This window comes from Crinia signifera, chromosome 1 (genome assembly GCF_055691185.1).
Source record: "Crinia signifera chromosome 1, ASM5569118v1, whole genome shotgun sequence".
In the NCBI taxonomy this organism is placed as follows: Eukaryota; Metazoa; Chordata; class Amphibia; order Anura; family Myobatrachidae; genus Crinia; species Crinia signifera.
Window position 1 is genome coordinate 322,803,329 of NC_139217.1, and position 21,868 is coordinate 322,825,196.

Here is a 21,868-nt window from a genome sequence, read left to right on the forward strand (position 1 = left end):
TATCTGCAATACTATACATGGGGGAAGGTAGAGTGTACCATGCAGCCTCCTATCTGCAATACTATGCAGGGGGGGAAGGTAGAGTGTACCATGCAGCCTCCTATCTACAATACTATACAGGGGGGAAGGTAGAGTGTACCATGCAGCCTCCTATCTGCAATACTATACATGGGGGAAGGTAGAGTGTACCATGCAGCCTCCTATCTGCAATACTATACAGGGAGGAAGGTAGAGTGTACCATGCAGCCTCCTATCTGCTATACTATACAGGGAGAAGGTAGAGTATACCATGCAGCCTCCTATCTTCAATACTATACAGGGAGGAAGGTAGAGTGTACCATGCAGCCTCCTATCTGCAATACTATTTTGAAATTGAACAGTTAGGTGACCATAATTTGTATTGCTGAGAAACAAAGCAGTGCGTCAGCCATTAAGGCTACAAAACAGGGACTGAAGTACAGTATATCATTCTCCCGCCTAAGGCAGCCAATGAGAATGGCTGTGAATGGGAATATAGTCTGTCAACAAATCACTTGACTTCTGCCTTTAAAGTGCAGTTCATTTCCATGCTATTTCATTCAGTCACAGTACAAGTGAGATATTACCACACACAGTAAATGATACATTTAGGCCAGCTGATACATGTTTACTGTGAGAAAACACAGTCCTCTCCCAATGTGGCTGCTTGTCTCTCACACCTTCCCAACACACAGACATACTTTGTAGATTATGTAACGTTATAGTCAGTATTAGACAAAGTCATCACTTCCCAACATATGCGGTGTCAGTACAGCTTTATTGATTTCATACATTCCGTCTGATATTTTCTGAAAATATTTTCTTGCAGTTACAGTAGGTTTGTTGACATTATTCCATGATACTGTGAATATATGGCTTTTTTTAGCATTAATTTGACAAATCATACAGTGTTTCATAACCTACAATGCTGATGAAGCAAAAAATAAATAAACATAGGTATTGTGTGCAGCCCTGGATAATACTAGTCTTTGCTATTAATCTGACGTTTCTGACAGCTCGGGTAACTTAAAGAAGGCAAGTGAGTGACAGTGCATGTAGGCACAAGCACAGTCAGAAACTATGAAAGTGATCTGAAACACATACTTGTATCAGATGCATGTATGGGCACATTCCAGATGCCGTAATTTTAACATTTAATTCCATTTCCGCGAATGGGAAATTCCACATACTAAAGACAAGGCATAGAAAGACGGTGTCCAAAACATTTCTTGCCATATTCTCAGGAAAGGCATTGCAGGGTCTCCTTATTCTCCCTTGTAACGTGGAGGTCTCTTTTCTTTAAATGCTAGTAAGCCTTCAATCCTATCCTTTGTTGGGATAACCTGTAAACAGACAATGTTATAAACAATTTTTAATAAAGAATGTCAAAAAGTACTCCTTCCAATCCCACCCCCCCCCCCCCTTTGCACAATGTCCTTACACACACACATATATATATATATATATACATAGCAAATGTGCGTGTGTCCCCACCGACTCGCTGGCTCTGGTGCCTTCAAGTAGGATGTTGAATCCTAAATAGATACTGCAGACAGGCGGCACTCGGGGACTTGTTTAGTGAAATAAAAAGTGCTTTAATGGCGGCATCCCATTTTGCCCCCCCCCCCTGCACATATGAGTGACAAATCTCACAAACACAGGGTCTCAGGTGATGATTTGGTCGTTTATTCTCATCAGCAAGTACAGCGTAGCAGGTGACATTCTTATACAGTTTGTATCACAGGCAGTGGCATACAGGCATAGCAGATTCCTCACAGGCTCCCATGGTCAGGGGCGAATTTAGGGGTCAGGCCGCCCCTAGGCACAACATTTTTGCCCCCCCCCCCCCCCTATTTTAATATAATCATTATTAAGGTATATATATATATATATAATTACATAGACTGAAAATTTTACTGTAGCCCACCTCAAATAAAAATGTAAAGCAGTCTGGACTGCTAACTGTATGGATGACCCGGTCGGAGGGAGGGTGAATTAACTTTATGTGCAGACTCAGTCAGTCTCTCTCACACTGACTGACTGCAGGGAGGTTCGCGCTGCTCAGCCTGGCTGCTTTCCCTGCCGGCGGCAGTGAGCCAGAGCAATTCAGCTCAGCTCACCCAGCGGCGGAGCCAGAAGCACATGGGGACCGTCGGAGATAGCCGGTGATGTACTCTGCATGGCAGAGCGGGTGGGCAGCGGCGGGTGACGAGCGGCACTGCCGCGACATATGATGAATCATGTCGACGGCGCCGCTGCTTGTCACTTGCCGCTGCCCACTAGCTCTGCCATGCTGCTATTTAAAAGAACGTCAGCCTGCTGTGCCGCCCTTGATTGGTGCCGCCCTGAGTTCCGCACAAATCCGGCCCTGCCCATGGTCCCTAATCTAATCCACACCCCCGGCCTATCACTCAGGTAGATAGTCCACCATCGAGAGCAAGCAGACATTGCCACATGAAGCCTTAAATGAGGACATCCCAGGTGCTGCTGATTACACCTGGGCTTCTGCTACTGCCAACAAAACCTGGTCTGGATCCTCCACATTACTTTCATGTGGGGGAATGCTCACTCTGCCACAATATACATGTTGTTATAGTATAATATATTATAAATGTATGTTATTTTAAAATGTCTAACTTACAGAGCCAGGAATTGATCCTACTAAAATAATGCCTATGTCACTCACAGCCCAATAATGGTATTTGTATGGAAATGCATGCATTGGTGGCATTTCTTAGTAACCCCAATAACCATGACACAGAACAGACATTAAGGCAATTGCAGGGATATTCATAGTAAAAGGAACTTAAAAAGCCCTGATCCATATGGTTGACGTACAGAGCAGAGGTAGGAAAAATTATAAGTCCCAGCATGCCTTTCTAGCCAAATCAAGTCAAATCTCTTACATACTGTATTTGTTGTCTGTTATTTGTTTGTTTGTCTGGTATGCATTCGGACCCCATTGGACCAATTTGGCCGAAACCAACATGAGGTGGCTTGCTTGGGTCCAGATTATGTTCATGGCCACTAAGATCCCCAATCCTGACCTTGTGGGTGTCCTGGGGGGCAAAAAGCAGGCCAGCCACTACACAAAGTGTGTCGGAGAAGCAAGACATGGAAAAGTTGAAAAACAGAGGGGGTAAAGGACATGGGGTTTAAGAAATATGTGGCCAGATCCAGGAGTCAAACCACAGAGAGGTGTATGCCAAGAACACTATGGGCATGGGGAGCATGTTCAGGGCCTTCCGCTGGATGGATATGGATGAGAACTTCAGATTACAATAGGCAGCCACCGCCTCCTGGGTCCGGTGGAAGAGCTGTCAAGCTTAACCCCTTGAGTGGTGGGTTTTGCTGGGGCAGGACAAACCTACCAGGGAAGGTTTGTCCAAGCCCCAGCAATACTCACCACTCAAGCGCAGATACTGCAGCAGCCAGTCCTGGAGCTATTACCATTCGCAGCAGTGATGAGTTCGGCAGGCCCCACTCGAGGAGGTTCTGGGCGGCTCAGGGGGCTCGAACTTCGAACTCCTGAGTCCAAGCGGGGAGCTCCGGCATATGATTGTCGTAGCGTGGAGGTCAGGAACAGGAGGGGGCGCGATGGTGCCTCTACAGGTGGTGCGCCAGTGGTGCACAGCTGGAGGCACAACTGGCGCACACCTCCTTATCAATGGTATGCCTGGAAATTTTCAGGGAGAGCCCACTCCTGCAGCTCAGCCTGGATAATTTCTGGGCATACTATCAAAATGGTTAAAACAAGAGAATGGTAAAGTGTAAGTAATGCTAATTGCACAAGCAAACCCAAGCAATGATGGGTACCACAGCTAGTTGGATGCCATTGTGCATCCTCTTCTCAAGTGGACATTGGTTTTCTGTGTTGTAATTGATGCCCAATGTGAATTTCAGTAGTGGCCAAGAAGTTGGACATTATTGCTGTAAATAGTGTGCAAACTACGAATCGAAAACCTGTCAAAATCGAAGCGTGTGTACACCCCTATAGATTTGTGGCTACCTTGTACGGGAAGAGGACGGGCAGCTGACATCCGGTGATGTCAGCTGCCTGCCCTATCGTCAAATCATCATAGTAACGGCCAGCGTTTTCATGGGAACGCCCATGATATGCTGGGCGTTCTCATGGGCGCAGCCCATTGCTGCCGCCCGATGCCCACACCGCTGGGTGCGAACGGGATGGCAAATAAGCAATTAGCCATGTCCGCTCGCACCAAGCAGCTGCTTACGCGCATGTGCAGAAGTGAAACATCGCTCCCCTGTGTGAATTCTTACAGGACTTCCATGTCAGTTGGCTTATAGGGCACAGTGATATAGCCAACTTTAATGCCTAATGCCTACATTGTTGCAACAAGTAGTATTTTGAATTTGATATACAGGTCAAACAAAGTGACAACAGTGTACACAGAATTTATCTATAGCTGTCACAAACAAAGCCACATTATTGTATATATCGAAAAGTGTCACCAAAGTAGACAGACACACACATTTGTATGCTCCACACTTCTGTCAAAAACAAGATCTTTAATAATGCAACTGTCTCAGAATAACGCTCTGATTGACTGCTAACAAAATGACAAGCTACAAAAAAAATGAAATAAAACGCCATCCATGGTAAAAATCGCACATATTTCAGATCTGTAAACAACAGCAATGCATATGGTGTGAAGCCTGAAACGAATGCTCAAATGAATGTGTGGCCATTTAGGAATCCTAAATTTATCTAACTTGCATAAACACCATTTGCTGATTTTTGTGTGGGAGGTTTCACATTACAAAAACAATAACTCCTTCCCGTGGAACAAATAAACAAACAACAAATAAAGCAATTCAATACGCCCCTGCATATAATCAAATCTGAATGTCACATCCTTCTGTCCAATATGTAAAATATGTGTCATTCTGGGAAAAAAAAATAACACATCATATTGCTTTATAGAGGCTACAGACTTCTATTAGTTCTGAAAGAAACTGCATGGAATGAGAGCAGAAAATGATAGGACATTTTCTTTAAAAAAAATGTTTACATTGAAAACATTATTTATTTATTACCAGTTATTTATATAGAGCTTGCACATATATTCCGCAGCGCTTTACAGACAATATTTGAACATTCACATAAGTCCCTGCCCCAGTGGAGCTTACAATCTATATTCCATACCACATGTACACGCACACACAGACATTCTAGGATTAATTTGGTAGGAGCCAATTAACCTACCAGTATATTTTTGGATTGTGGGAGGAAACCAGAGTACCCGGAGGAAATCCACACAAGCACGGGGAGAATATACAAACTCTGCACAGTTAGGACCATGGTGGGAGCTTATATACAGTTACGTCAATTACAGATAAAATAGCTACAGTACTCTGACTTACTGTTTGCTGAAGGTTTGCTCGTTTAGCTTATTGCAACTCTTACCTCAGCCTTGCTGCAGTTTAACACCCCTGATCACTGACTGCCCCTGACTCTTTGACTATTTGTGACCATCATCTTGTTAGGCAGCAGCACTGACACTTAGGCAGGTATTCAATGGTTGTACTGGGGGGAGGCAGCGAATCCTGTGTAGGATTCGCTGCACTTTCGCCCCAATTCTCCCTGTAGGGAGATTCGCTGGGCAGCCTCCTGTCCTCCCTATTCAACTCGCCAGGGGCTCTCTGCCCCTGGCGGCGAATTTTAACCCCCCCGGTGAATTTCCTGCCGGGGAGCTGGGGACGGCTGCAGGCAGGGATATGGAAGCCTCCCTGCCTGCGCCGGACACTGTGGGGGTGAAGGAGGGCTGTGGGGGACACAGGGAGAGCCCCCCAGAGCTGGCAGGGGGCTGTGCTAGGGAGCCGCTACACACTGGTCCCGATCGTGCATATGTAATGATCGGGATCAGTGTGCAGTGAATATATGAATATTAATGGGCTGCTCCCGGCTCGGCCCCCTGCTGGTGAATGTGTAAAAAATAAATATATATTGTTAAAAAAAAAAAAAAAAAAAATATATTCATGTGCTGCAAGCATGCCCCTTCACAGAAAAAAAAATCTGATTTTTTGACACCAAAATAAAAATAAAAAAACGCTTGGATTTTCAGAGAACACATTCCAGTTCACCAAAAAAAGATGACGAATGTAAAATGGAGAATCCGGGGGAAAATCACTAGAGAAAGCAGTTCTCCACTTCAGCATTGAATACACTCTCGGTGAATTCCACTAAAGACCCCATTGAAAACCACTGGCGAATCCCGGAGAATCACAAACAGAGAATCGCCAGACATTCGCTCTTCATTTGCAGCGAATTGTGACCATTGAATAGGGTGAATTGTTTTTTCTGAGAGAAAATTCGCTGTAAACCCGGTGAATTGCCTGATTCCCCAGAAAATATGGAGAATCAGAGGCATTGAATACTGGCCTTAGGGGGAAGCTGGGAGTTCAAATCAGATACTATTATCGTCTATAAGGTGCTAAGTAAATAAGAGGTAGATTCTGATAGGTTGCCCCCCATAACAACAACCCATGTGAAATAGAACTCCCATCTTATTAACCCCTTCCTGACAGAGCCAGTTTTTGCGTTCCTGACAGAGCCCTTTTTTTCAAATCTGACATGTCTCACTAAAGTGGGGATAACTTTTTTTTGCTTTTACTTATCCCAGTGATTTTGAGATTGTTTTTTCGTGACACATTGTACTTCAAATTAGTGGTAAATTTGGGTTGATACAGTCTGTGTTTTTTTGTGAAAAATACCAAAATGACGTAAAAAAATGGAAAATTTAGCAATTTGCAAAATGTTAAATTTTCTGCTTGTGAGACAAATAATCATACCACTCAAAATAGTTAATAACTAACATAGACCATATGTCTACTTTATGTTTCCATCATTATTTCAACTTCCTTTTTATTTTTTTGGACACTAGGAGGCTTACAATATGAATAGCAAATTCTCAAATTTTCAAGAAAATTTCAAACACTGATTTTTTTAGGGACCAGTTCAGTTCTGATGTGACTTTGAGGGACTTGTATGTGAGACACCCCCATAAATGATACCATTTCAAAAACTGCACCCCTCACAGTATTCAAAACAGCATTTTGGAAGTTTGTTAACCCTTTAGGTGTTTCACAGGAATTAAAACAAAGTGTAGGTGAAATTTCAAAATTTCATTTTTTTTGCAGATTTGCAATTTTAATACATTTTTCTAAGGAACACAGTACATTTTACTAGAGAAATGTGACTAAAAATTGATTCCCCCAATTCTTTTGTTTTCATAAATATCCTATATGTGGCCCTAGTGTGCACGTTGACCAAACCACAGGCTTCATAATAGAAGGAGCACCTACTTGATTTTGGAGCCTCCTTTTTATGAGATTATTTTTTAGGCACCATGTAGGTTTCTAGGCACCATAAGATGCTAAAATTTAGGAACCCCCCCACAAGTGACCCCATTTTGCAAACTACACCCCTCAGGGAATTCATCTAGGGGTATAGTGTACATTTCAAACCCCCAGGGGTTTCACCAATTGTGGTACAACTGGGCAGTGAAAATGAAAAATTAAATTTTTTTACACAAAAATGCAGTTCTGGCTCAAAATTTTTCATTTTCACAAGGAATGAAGGAGACAAAGCACCCCAAAATCTGTGCCCCAATTTCTCCCGAGTACGGCAATGCCTCACATGTGACCAAAAAATACCATTTGGGTGCATGGCAGGACTCAGAAGGGAAGGAGTGATTTTTGGATTTTGCAGCTCAGATTCTGGTGGAATTTTGGTGGGTGCTATGTCGCATTAGCAAGACCCCCCAAGCACCAATACAGTGGAACCCCCCCACAAGTGACCCCATTTTGCAAACTACACCCCTCAGGGAATTCATCTAGGGGTATAGTGTACATTTCAAACCCCCAGGGGTTTCACCAATTTTGATACAACTGGGCTGTGCAAATGCAAAATTACATTTTTTACACAAAAATGCAGTTCTGGCTCAAAATTTTTCATTTTCACAAGGAATGAAGGAGACAAAGCACCCCAAAATCTGTGCCCCAATTTCTCCCGAGTACGGCAATGCCTCACATGTGACCAAAAAATACCATTTGGGTGCATGGCAGGACTCAGAAGGGAAGGAGTGATTTTTGGATTTTGCAGCTCAGATTCTGGTGGAATTTTGGTGGGTGCTATGTCGCATTAGCAAGACCCCCCAAGCACCAATACAGTGGAACCCCCCCACAAGTGACCCCATTTTGCAAACTACACCCCTCAGGGAATTCATCTAGGGGTATAGTGTACATTTCAAACCCCCAGGGGTTTCACCAATTTTGATACAACTGGGCTGTGCAAATGCAAAATTACATTTTTTACACAAAAATGCAGTTCTGGCTCAAAATTTTTCATTTTCACAAGGAATGAAGGAGACAAAGCACCCCAAAATCTGTGCCCCAATTTCTCCCGAGTACGGCAATGCCTCACATGTGACCAAAAAATACCATTTGGGTGCATGGCAGGACTCAGAAGGGAAGGAGTGATTTTTGGATTTTGCAGCTCAGATTCTGGTGGAATTTTGGTGGGTGCTATGTCGCATTAGCAAGACCCCCCAAGCACCAATACAGTGGAACCCCCCCACAAGTGACCCCATTTTGCAAACTACACCCCTCAGGGAATTCATCTAGGGGTATAGTGTACATTTCAAACCCCCAGGGGTTTCACCAATTTTGATACAACTGGGCTGTGCAAATGCAAAATTACATTTTTTACACAAAAATGCAGTTCTGGCTCAAAATTTTTCATTTTCACAAGGAATGAAGGAGACAAAGCACCCCAAAATCTGTGCCCCAATTTCTCCCGAGTACGCAATGCCTCACATGTGACCAAAAAATACCATTTGGGTGCATGGCAGGACTCAGAAGGGAAGGAGTGATTTTTGGATTTTGCAGCTCAGATTCTGGTGGAATTTTGGTGGGTGCTATGTCGCATTAGCAAGACCCCCCAAGCACCAATACAGTGGAACCCCCCCACAAGTGACCCCATTTTGCAAACTACACCCCTCAGGGAATTCATCTAGGGGTATAGTGTACATTTCAAACCCCCAGGGGTTTCACCAATTTTGATACAACTGGGCTGTGCAAATGCAAAATTACATTTTTTACACAAAAATGCAGTTCTGGCTCAAAATTTTTCATTTTCACAAGGAATGAAGGAGACAAAGCACCCCAAAATCTGTGCCCCAATTTCTCCCGAGTACGGCAATGCCTCACATGTGACCAAAAAATACCATTTGGGTGCATGGCAGGACTCAGAAGGGAAGGAGTGATTTTTGGATTTTGCAGCTCAGATTCTGATGGAATTTTGGTGGGTGCTATGTCGCATTAGCAAGACCCCCCAAGCACCAATACAGTGGAACCCCTCCACAAGTGACCCCATTTTGCAAACTACACCCCTCAGGGAATTCATCTAGGGGTATAGTGTACATTTCAAACCCCCAGGGGTTTCACCAATTTTGATACAACTGGGCTGTGCAAATGCAAAATTACATTTTTTACACAAAAATGCAGTTCTGGCTCAAAATTTTTCATTTTCACAAGGAATGAAGGAGACAAAGCACCCCAAAATCTGTGCCCCAATTTCTCCCGAGTACGGCAATGCCTCACATGTGACCAAAAAATACCATTTGGGTGCATGGCAGGACTCAGAAGGGAAGGAGTGATTTTTGGATTTTGCAGCTCAGATTCTGGTGGAATTTTGGTGGGTGCTATGTCGCATTAGCAAGACCCCCCAAGCACCAATACAGTGGAACCCCCCCACAAGTGACCCCATTTTGCAAACTACACCCCTCAGGGAATTCATCTAGGGGTATAGTGTACATTTCTAACCCCCAGGGGTTTCACCAATTTTGATACAACTGGGCAGTGAAAATGAAAAATTACATTTTTTTACACAAAAATGCAGTTCTGGCTCAAAATTTTTAATTTTCAGAAGGTATGAAGGAGACAAAGCACCCCAAAATCTGTGCCCCAATTTCTCCCGAGTACGGCAATGCCTCACATGTGACCAAAAAATACCATTTGGGTGCATGGCAGGACTCAGAAGGGAAGGAGTGATTTTTGGATTTTGCAGCTCAGATTCTGGTGGAATTTTGGTGGGTGCTATGTCGCATTAGCAAGACCCCCCAAGCACCAATACAGTGGAACCCCCCCACAAGTGACCCCATTTTGCAAACTACACCCCTCAGGGAATTCATCTAGGGGTATAGTGTACATTTCAAACCCCCAGGGGTTTCACCAATTTTGATACAACTGGGCTGTGCAAATGCAAAATTACATTTTTTACACAAAAATGCAGTTCTGGCTCAAAATTTTTCATTTTCACAAGGAATGAAGGAGACAAAGCACCCCAAAATCTGTGCCCCAATTTCTCCCGAGTACGGCAATGCCTCACATGTGACCAAAAAATACCATTTGGGTGCATGGCAGGACTCAGAAGGGAAGGAGTGATTTTTGGATTTTGCAGCTTAGATTCTGGTGGAATTTTGGTGGGTGCTATGTCGCATTAGCAAGACCCCCCAAGCACCAATACAGTGGAACCCCTCCACAAGTGACCCCGTTTTGCAAACTACACCCCTCAGGGAATTCATCTAGGGGTATAGTGTACATTTCAAACCCCCAGGGGTTTCACCAATTTTGATACAACTGGGCTGTGCAAATGCAAAATTACATTTTTTACACAAAAATGCAGTTCTGGCTCAAAATTTTTCATTTTCACAAGGAATGAAGGAGACAAAGCACCCCAAAATCTGTGCCCCAATTTCTCCCGAGTACGGCAATGCCTCACATGTGACCAAAAAATACCATTTGGGTGCATGGCAGGACTCAGAAGGGAAGGAGTGATTTTTGGATTTTGCAGCTCAGATTCTGGTGGAATTTTGGTGGGTGCTATGTCGCATTAGCAAGACCCCCCAAGCACCAATACAGTGGAACCCCCCCACAAGTGACCCCATTTTGCAAACTACACCCCTCAGGGAATTCATCTAGGGGTATAGTGTACATTTCTAACCCCCAGGGGTTTCACCAATTTTGATACAACTGGGCAGTGAAAATGAAAAATTACATTTTTTTACACAAAAATGCAGTTCTGGCTCAAAATTTTTAATTTTCAGAAGGTATGAAGGAGACAAAGCACCCCAAAATCTGTGCCCCAATTTCTCCCGAGTACGGCAATGCCTCACATGTGACCAAAAAATACCATTTGGGTGCATGGCAGGACTCAGAAGGGAAGGAGTGATTTTTGGATTTTGCAGCTCAGATTCTGGTGGAATTTTGGTGGGTGCTATGTCGCATTAGCAAGACCCCCCAAGCACCAATACAGTGGAACCCCCCCACAAGTGACCCCATTTTGCAAACTACACCCCTCAGGGAATTCATCTAGGGGTATAGTGTACATTTCAAACCCCCAGGGGTTTCACCAATTTTGATACAAGTGGGCAGTGAAACTGAAAAATTACATTTTTTTACACAAAAATGCAGTTCTGGCTCAAAATTTTTCATTTTCAGAAGGTATGAAGGATAAAAAGCACCCCAAAATCTGTGCCCCAATTTCTCCCGAGTACGGCAATGCCTCACATGTGACCAAAAAATACCAGTTGGGTGCATGGCAGGATTTAGAAGGGAAGGAGTGATTTTTGGATTTTGCAGCACAGATTTTGGTGGAATGAATGGTGGGTGCTATGTTGCACCAATACAGTGGAACCCCCCCACAAGTCACCCCATTTTGCAAAGTACACCCCTCAGGGAATTCATCTAGGGGTATAGTGTACATTTCAAACCCCCAGGGGTTTCACCAATTTTGATACAAGTGGGCAGTGAAAATGAAAAATTACATTTTTTTACACAAAAATGCAGTTCTGGCTCCAAATTTTTCATTATCAGAAGGAATGAAGGAGACAAAGCACCCCAAAATCTGTGCCCCAATTTCTCCCGAGTACGGCAATGCCTCATGTGTGACCAAAAAGTGGCAGGACTCAGAAGGGAAGGAGTGATATTTGGATTTTGCAGCACAAATTCTGGTGGAATGATGGTGGGTGCTATGTCGCATTAGCAAGACCCCCAAAGCACCAATACAGTGGAACCCCCCCACAAGTGACCCCATTTTGCAAAGTACACCCCTCAGGGAATTCATCTAGGGGTATAGTGTACATTTCAAACCCCCAGGGGTTTCACCAATTTTGATACAACTGGGCTGTGCAAATGCAAAATTACATTTTTTACTCAAAAATGCAGTTCTGGCTCAAAATTTTTCATTTTCACAAGGAATGAAGGAGACAAAGCACCCCAAAATCTGTGCCCCAATTTCTCCCGAGTACGGCAATGCCTCACATGTGACCAAAAAATACCAGTTGGGTGCATGGCAGGACTCAGAAGGGAAGGAGTGATTTTTGGATTTTGCGGCTCAGATTCTGGTGGAATGAATGGTGGGTGCTATGTGGCATTAGCAAGACCCCCGAAGCACGGTGAAATGATGAACCTAATAATCCATAGATGTGTGGTATATTTTAAAACACTCCTTTATACATAGGCCGGGTTTGTCGGGGCAAGTGTCACACTGGAAAATAGTTTGCTTTCTTATTCCCTTTTTATAGCAAACTTTGCACCTTTTTTGTGTCCTGCCCTTTTTTCCAGTGGAGGGGATTTCATCAGGAAAATGCTGCCCTGGTACAATACGGGGGCCAGTACTAGAAGTACTGGGGCCCTCTGCCTGCTGGTTCCCAAATATTAGGCCCTTTATGACTTCCTCTTGAAAGTGCATAAATGTCCCCCTCTGGCCGGTAGAACGGAATAGCACGTAAGCGTTATACAGTGCCATCTGGATGATATACATGGCCAGCTTCTTGTACCAGATTTTTGTTTTCCGCAGGGCACTGTACGGCTTCAGTACCTGATCTGAAAGATCCACTCCGCCCATGTACCTATTGTAATCCAGGATACAATTAGGTTTTGAGGTGTGGGTACTGGTACCTCGTACAGGGACGGAGGTGGTACTGTCTCCGTGAATTGTTGTCAGTATAAGGACATCCCTCTTGTCCTTATATTTGACCAACAACATATTTTCGGTGCATATTCCCCTGCTTTCACCCCTTCTCATTACTTGGGCAATGTGCGTTTTTGGGAGGCCTCTTTGGTTCTTGCGCACAGTACCGCAAGCTGCTGTACCTCTTGAACCAAGGGCCTTAAACAGGGGGATGCTAGTGTAAAAGTTATCCACATAGAGGTGATAACCTTTATCCAGGAAGGGGTGCACTAAATCCCAGACAATTTTTCCACTAACACCTACGAGGGAGGGGGGGCATTCTGGCGGTTCAATTCTTGAATCCTTCCCTTCATATACCCTAAACCTGTGAGTGTACCCTGAGGTGCTTTCACACAGCTTATACATTTTTATGCCATACCTTGCCCTCTTACTGGGAAGGTACTGGCGGAATTTAACCCTTCCTTTAAAATGTATAAGGGACTCGTCTATGCAAATGAATTTATCTGGGATGTACATGTCTTCAAATTTGGCACTGAAATGATCAATGACCGGCCTGACTTTGAATAGCCGGTCAAAGGTGGGATCATCTCTGGGTGGGCACTGTGCATTATCGTTGTAATGCAAAAATTTAAGGATCGTCTCAAATCGAGCCCGGGGCATGGCCATACAGTAAAATGGGGTGCTGTACAGAACATCTGTACTCCAATATTGCCTAATTTCTGGCTTTTTTACTATGCCCATATGAAACACCAGACCCCAAAACGTCATCATCTCTACTGCATCTACAGGGGTCCACCTAGCAAATGATGACGTGGGGTTTTGAGCAATAAACTGCTGGGCATATAAATTAGTTTGGTCCACCATTAAATTTATAAAATCATCAGAGAAAAATAATTTGAAAAAGTCAATTTCTCTGAGACCTGTGGAATCAAATTGGATTCCTGGCATGGCCAAAAACTCAGGAACCTGGGGCTCAAAATTGTCTGGTGGTGGGGTCCATACGAGATCAATTATTGGGGGGGGGGTCTCAGCTGCTCTACGGGGGCGTCTTTGAGGGGGTCCCTCATCACCAGAGGAGGAAGAGGTGCTTAAGACGAATCCTTCAAATTCCCCGCTTGCCTCACTGGCTGTGTCAGAGTCAGAGGCAAGCATGGCATATGCCTCCTCCGCTGAATACATTCTTCTGGATGACTGGGATGACATTTGGGATGCCATTTTTATTTTTGTGTTACTGGTAGTGAAATGTTTCAACACGTGTATAGTGTAGGGGGGGGGGGGGGTACAAACTTTATTTCAACCCGGGGGGTATGTAGTGTGTAGTGTGTATGTAGTGCAGAAAAAAAAAATACTTTATACAAAAAAAAAATTGAAGGGGTTAAAAAAAAATTTTTTTGAAGGGGTTAAAAAAAAAATTGAAGGGGTTAAAAAAAAAAAAAAAAAGGTCCTGCGCCAAAAATTGAGCACAGATGTTGGTCAGTAACGTCCGTCACTGAACAGCGCTCAAAGGCAACAGGAATTTGATCAAAAAAAAAAAAAAATAGATCAACCCTGTGCCGAAAAAGCTGATCAGTGATGTACGTCACTGATCAGCGCACAGTGGCCACAGGACACCCACAAAATCACAGTGTGTGTAAAAAAAAAATTAAAAAAAGACCCCACAGCACCCACAAAAAAAAAAAAGGTGATCAGTGATGCGACACTGATTACCAGTGAGGGGCAGCAGGTGCACAACCTTTGGTGCAACTGACAGTGCAACTGGCAGCAACTGACAGGTATATATAAAAAAAAAAAAACCTCTGCACCCCCAAAAAGTTGCTGATCACCTCAGATATAGTGATCAGCACAAAAGGCGGGGCAGCAGACACAAAATTTAGCACTCTCTATCACTCTCTGTCACTATCTCTCTCTATCTCTCTATCTCTCACTATCTATCACTCTATGACACTGCAGCAGCAGCAGTGACAGGTATATATATATATAAAAAAAAACTGCGCCCCCAAAAAGTTGCTGATCAGTTAATTTATACTGATCAGCACAAAAGGGGGGGCAGCAGTCAGTTATATAAAAAATATATAGCACAATCTGTCACTATCTCTATCTCTCTCTCTCTATCTCTCTATCTATAACTATCACACTGCAGCAGCACAAAATATAGCACTCTCTGTCACTAGGCCTCTCTATCTCTCTCTCTCTATCTCTCTCTATCTCTCTATCTATAACTATATCACACTGCAGCAGCACAAAATATAGCACTCTCTGACACTATCTCTCTCTATCTCTCTATCTCTCTCTCTCTCTATCTCTCTCTATCTAACGCTATTACACTGCAGCAGCACAAGTTCACAACACAGAAAGTCACAAGTAACAGGATCCAGGAAGCATCCAGCGCACTACAAGTGATGAAGCAGTGATCAGGCAAGGTATTTGCAAGGATCAGGTAAGTATTTGGCAAGGTTCAGGTCAGTATACTGCGGCAGCTAGGCACGGTGACCGCACTGCACGCAATTCCAGACCGGAATGGCGTCTGCAGTGCAGTCACCGTTAGTTTAAATCCCCCTCCTTGGCTGTGATTGGTCCGTCGGCCCGACGAACCAATCACGGCCTTTGGGGGCGGGCGGGGTGAGGTGGGGTGACACCAGTGTCACCCTTACACCCCGTGATGATTGGTGCTGTACTTTACAGCACCAATCACCTCCGATCCCGTGTCACCGGCGAACGTTATTCGCCGGTGACACAGGAAAACGCTGTGAATGGCTGTTCACACTGAACAGCCAATCACAGCGATCGCCGACGGGGGGGCGGCATCGCAGCCCCCCCTGGGCATGCACGGACATGTCTGCTGTCAGGGACAGCAGACATGTTGAAACTGTCACCGCGTCTATAGACGCGGTGACAGTTACAAGCCATGACGTACATTTACGCCATGTGTCGGGAAGTACTTCCCGAACATGACGTAAATGTACGTCAATTGTCGGGAAGGGGTTAAATATCCCCCTGAGTTTCCTGGGCTGTAGTTCATACCCAACATGAGGGGCCTCCGCAAGACTCAACACCCTGCATTTCCCAGTGCATGTTGCTAATGGTAATGGACTGGAAAAGTAGTTATTAAAATGGTGAATGCATGTGGAATACAGTACATGTTAGTCCAAGTAAATATTAATGTGGTATCAGAACAAAGAAATTAAACATATGATCATTTGCAATAATTATAAGGGCCTCAACTACACAGAATAGGGCTGATGCTGAGACTGGAAACGGTGTGTAACTTATAATAAATATAATCAAAAAAGCAAAAATAGCATACACTCATATGCTGAGCCCTGTATGTCTCAAAAAGTGTCCGGAAATACAAATCGTGTACCGAGCTTTAGCTTTACCAATTTGTTTTGTTTGCCAAACAGACAGTATCTATTGGGCTTCAATAAAACCTGTAATATTGCAGGTGTTAGCTGATTATGTACTATGGTAAAAAATGTAAGCTGTCACGAGCAGGGCCCTCTGTCCTCATGTGCTTTTCCTGCCTTCACTTGTATGACATCTCCTCCCAAAAAAGCCATGACACCAAAACCTTTATCTTCTGTCCCGCTGCTGAATTGGGCATTGATGCAGCAATTTTTTTTATAAAAACATGTAATTGATCGTCAATGTTATGTTTTGTACTACAAGTCACTTTTTAAAATTTTTGTTTAGAATGTTCCAGTCTATATACGTTGTACGGCACAGCGGACCTGTTGTGGAGTCTTGTAAATAAATAATAAAAATAATAAACAGGTGCACATACCTGAGCATAGCATGCTTCTTCTATTGCTAAGCCTGTTGCCAAATCCACCTACAATTAAAAAAGAACATTTCTGAATGACAGTAGCATTTGTATTTTAAAAATTCAATTCAACTACTCAGACTTATGCAGAGTTATGCAGTAGTGGGCGCTGGGAGGGATCGGCTTGGATCCCTCTAACAGCACAATGTGGGAAATAAGCCCAGAAGCTTCTATAGGGCTGCACCAGCAATAGTGAGTTTTATCGATTTTTCCCTTCAAGTACATCCCACTCTAGGTCATACAGTACGCCATAACTAGTCATTAGGATTAAAAACTTACTTCAATGCCTTGGTTAATTGCTAATTTAGCCATTCTCATTGCAATTGGTCCCTAAAAATTAAGCAAAATAAATATATTAATAATCAGAAAACAGCTAGTACTTCAGAAACACAAATATCAAGTTTATATGTTAGTGTGTGCACACAATCACAAATAATAACAGCGGTACTCTGGAAATAATACTATACAGATTTAATGATGATATATTATGTACCCATCTTCACTAATCAAAACCTGTAAAGTCAAATGAATGTACAGCATAATATGAATATACATATATTTCATTAGATATAACTGTACTCCTGCTCATTAATACATTTATTTAGCCAGTCATATAACAGCAATTCAATGCATAAAAGAGTTGCAGTCATGGTCAGGAGGCTCAGTTGTCATTCAGACAAAAAACCCTGAACACTGATTTGCATGGTAAATAATGTAAGCATCCTTGACATTTTGCTTAAAAAAAACACATGTAAAAGGTGGATAAAAACAGAGGCAAGAGATGGGACTAATCTGTTTTGTGTATATTTCATTATTTGCCAATGTATAAGTACAGTATTGTGGTGTATTAAGTAATTTGAGTAACCTTGGCCAATCGGCATACAGATGTGACCTCATAAATTTAGCCTACTTGCATAATAAACAACCCTTCTAGTCATGCACAGAGTGTCTTTTCGTGTCAAAAGGACATACAATCAACTTCTGCTGATTAAAATGATATGCACATGCCCATATTCTGTGTGCGACTGTACCTGTTTCAGCATACGAAAGGCTACGTTACACAGTTAAAAAAAAAAAAAAACACTAACACTCCATTCTGTATACAGATACAGCTGTGGCCATAGACAGGCATACTGAGTATCATTTTAATCAACAGAATCTGCTTGTGTCTCCTGTTCACATAGCTATGCAAATAAGATGCATTTTTGACAATAAAAGACACATGACACTAGTGGAGTTATACAGGACCTTTTAGCTCACTCACACCAGGCATCTCCTGCTACGGTACATAGCACAATGAGGCAAGATGCATGTGGACACATCTGTATACTGTATGTAATGTATGTATTCAAACATTTGACAAAGTACAACATATAGCCAACAACAGTGTATAATGAGATGTTCACATAAAAGTAACAAACCCTCTTGATTGAGTTTTTTTAAAAGATCTTCATTAAACGAAACTAATCCATAGCATGGAGATACATTTAAACAAAGGAATAAGAATACAATGGATGCCTTCCTTGTAAAAATCAAGGTTCAAAGTTTATTATACTGTAGATGTTGTCTCCATTAGGGTAAGGAGGACAGGACATGCTAGTGGAATGAAAAATGATGTGGCTTTTACAGCAGAGGTTCCCAAACTAGGCCACCCAGGCACCCTATTAGTCTAGATTTTTAGAATATTTATAACACAGTGCAGGCGACTCTGGCTCCCACTTACCGAGTCCGGCAGCACTGGGAAGCGAGTGGGGAGTCTCCTCTGCCTGCTGCCAGTGTCCCCTCTTCTAGTTCCTTCTTCTGGTAGCTTCAATTAACACCTCCCATAGGGACAACCGTGCTACTCTGTGTGAGATTTAAAGTGCTAGAGCAAAATTCCGAGGTGGAATTTTTGGTGATGCCACATTTTAACTCCACCTATAAAAGGTTGTCCCTGGGTGTGCTTCAGTGCCAAAAAATAGGCTCACATCTAGATCCAGCGTACCTGACTCTTGTCATATTGGCTTCCTGTGTTTGACTTATGATGTTCCTAGTGACCTAATTCTACCTTATCCTTTGGTACTACCATTTGGTGATTCCTGAAAACAGACAGGTGGTGGAGCGCTAACACAAAAATGGAATTTGACCAATTGGGTATAACAATTATTTTATTCACTAAAAGGTATATTTAAAATAGTATACGGTAGTTTAAAAAGCAATTGCAATTTTCATAACATGATATATTAATAAAGTGCACAGCCTATTGGGGAACATATGATAGCATGTTTGCAGTTGGAAAATATCTCACGTGAGATATTTTCCAACTGCAAACATGCTATCATATGTTCCCCAATAGGCTGTGCACTTTATTAATATATCATGTTATGAAAATTGCAATTGCTTTTTAAACTACCGTATACTATTTTAAATATACCTTTTAGTGAATAAAATAATTGTTATACCCAATTGGTCAAATTCCATTTTTGTGTTAGCGCTCCACCACCTGTCTGTTTTCTGTATTTTCCCTTTACTTGGGGGCTGACCTCCCCATGGTGTGAGCAGCTTGCAAAATAACCCACCTCAAAGCGCCTGTATACCCCGCCCCACCAAGGTGGTACGGTGTATATTCTTTGTAGCTATTTGGTGATTCCTGGTTTCACCTTTGATTCCTTGTGATCTAATTCAAATGATCCTCAATATAAAAATGGATCAGATTACAATGGTGTTGCATGGAAAAGGTATGCCCCAAGTAAGGGGGAGAAAGATTTGGAACGGTTCTGACTTCAGCAAGAAGTCAAACAGTAATGTTAAAACATTAACACCATAGGTAGAGAGGAAAATATAAATTATTTGAATTACAGATGTGTCCTCCTACGCCACACAGTGTGAGATGCCTGGTGTGAGTGAGCCACCAGATCCCATGGAACCCTGTCATTTTTTCATGCCAAAGAAATAGTCTTATTCACAGCAGAATGCAATTAGGATGCACTTCATATGCAGGTTCAAAGAATCAGACGTACACAGTTATAGAAGTGTTGCCTATCAAATTAATCAGCACAGTCTCCCCCTAATACCCATGTTTTTCCATTTTCCATCCCCCTAAGTACAGTTTATGTCTTATTTGGTTTAAAATAAAGCTTACATTAAAAAAAGGAAGGCCAATAATGGGTACAGTACTTTATTAGTGGTGGGGAAGGTAGCAGCGGTCAGTGCCACACAAAATAATTATGGGCCTCCTGACAGTATTCTCTTGTTACCATCTTTTAGTGTTCAAAAATAATAATGTTCATTTCTACATAACAAAAATAAGTTTAGAACAATACGTTTATCATACTTTGGGCTGGGTTATGCAAACAACTAGTGGTTCTTTCAATAATATCCGCAGACCTCCAAAATATGTTTCCATGGTCACCTACCTGCGGGCATCTCTGGAAGGGTCTGAGTGACACTTGTATTAGAGTCCAGAGACATTTCTCTACCTTACTAGATGATGTTAGATCTTCTTTAGGATCCTGTTATTGGGTGTATGTTTCACAAAACATGCAATGTATTATCTCACAGCAGCTTTATACTTATTTAGATTTAAAGGTTATATTAGACATTGCAGATTAGCAGCTACCAAGATGAGCTCTACTTAGAGAAATAATATCACCAAAATTCAGAGCCCCCCATTGAGTAGAATTGTATGTAAAAACTTGACTTCTTGGTGTTTAGAAGTTAATAACCAGCTAGAATTGACCATATTTATCTTCTTCTATAGCAGTGGTTCCCAAACTCGGTTCTCAAGGACCATAAACTGTTCTACAGGTGGCTTTCATATATCAGACAGGTGTTTAATGTGGCAGAAACTCTAAATACATTCATGAGTTTGAAAAAACTCAGGAGCCCGAGGTGTGCTCCCTACCACCAGTGCTGTGCCTAAACACGTGCAAAGGGGGCCGTGCGTTCGAAGTGGGCTTATCTCCCGAAGGAGACGGGCCCCGTTTTTCCCCTAACCCCTCTCAACCATAAGGCCAAAGAGGGGAAAATAGGGAACGGTGGGTCCTCTTCGCCGAAGCTTAGAGAGACCCTCATTCCTCAACCCCCGGAAGGGTTAGGACGGTGGGTCCTCCGCACCCGAAGGTTTGGAGAGACCCTCAGTGGACTTCCCTCCGCCTTGCGGCTCGGGTCGTCCTCGGGGGGACCGCAGCTCTCCCCAAAAGGCGAGAGCTTTGGCACGTTGGGGAAATGGAAGGCCCGTAAGGGTCGACCACACAACCCAAAAAAACGTGACACACTACAGAAAACAGAAAACGTGAAAAAGTGCACGAATGTGGAGAGGAAGAGAAATAAATAATAAAGAGGACCCCAGCCAGAAGGCCGGGGTGGGGGGTGTGAAAAATTGTCCTACCCCATCCAAAAGGACGAGGTAAGGACGTGCAGCCTATCCTAGAGGGGAAGTGCGCAGTGCAAGTGCTTACTTGTGCCAGGTGATTTGGGGATCACCCGTGCAGGTTCAGCACCCCGAGTTTCCCCGGGGGCACAGTGCAGCCTCGGACTCCAGGCAGCCAGCCAGTCAGCGTCTCTCCCAGGGATTGAGTACTGGGCTGGGCTTTTCGCTGTCTCTCTGGCCGAGGGAACTTGGAACCCCCGAACCAGAGAGCAATCTACTCGATCCCAGCTTTTCCCGTCTTCCTGGGAGTGGATACTAGACCGGGCTTTTCGATTGACTCTCCCTCGGAGGCTATAGACCCCTGAACAAGAGCCCCATCTACTAGGCCTGATGCTTCTCCCCTCCCTACCAGTAGGAGAGTGTGTACCCCCCCCTATGGCAGGATGAAGATACTCAGCCAGACCTTACACCCACCCAGAACATGAGGTTCACTACGCCTCAGCTCAGTAGCAAGGTGATTTGGTCCAGCTTTTCTCTATTCTCTGCCAGGGGGGGCGGTCCAGACCCAACTGATAAGAACAGATACTACACTTGATCTTAGCCAAAAGGCCGAGAAACTCTAAATACATTCATGGGCATCTTACAAAAGCCAATAGTTTATTTACTGTTGCACTGGCTTTGT

At 43.3% G+C, this 21,868-nt stretch overlaps 1 protein-coding gene and 1 pseudogene across 1 annotated transcript in view; both read right to left on the reverse strand.

Moving 5' to 3' along the window:
• Window positions 1–777: 777 nt before the first annotated feature.
• Window positions 778–21,868, reverse strand: part of AUH (AU RNA binding methylglutaconyl-CoA hydratase) — a 212,960-nt gene continuing 191,869 nt past the window's right edge. The window contains exons 8-10 of the mRNA XM_083187690.1: window positions 17,115–17,165; window positions 16,797–16,844; window positions 778–1,361 (exon numbers count right to left, since the gene is read on the reverse strand). Coding sequence (XP_083043816.1) covers window positions 1,284–1,361; window positions 16,797–16,844; window positions 17,115–17,165 — 177 coding nt within the window. The 3' untranslated portion in view covers window positions 778–1,283. The remainder of the gene's footprint in view (window positions 1,362–16,796; window positions 16,845–17,114; window positions 17,166–21,868) is intronic.
• Window positions 21,704–21,807, reverse strand: LOC146045403 (U2 spliceosomal RNA; annotated as a pseudogene).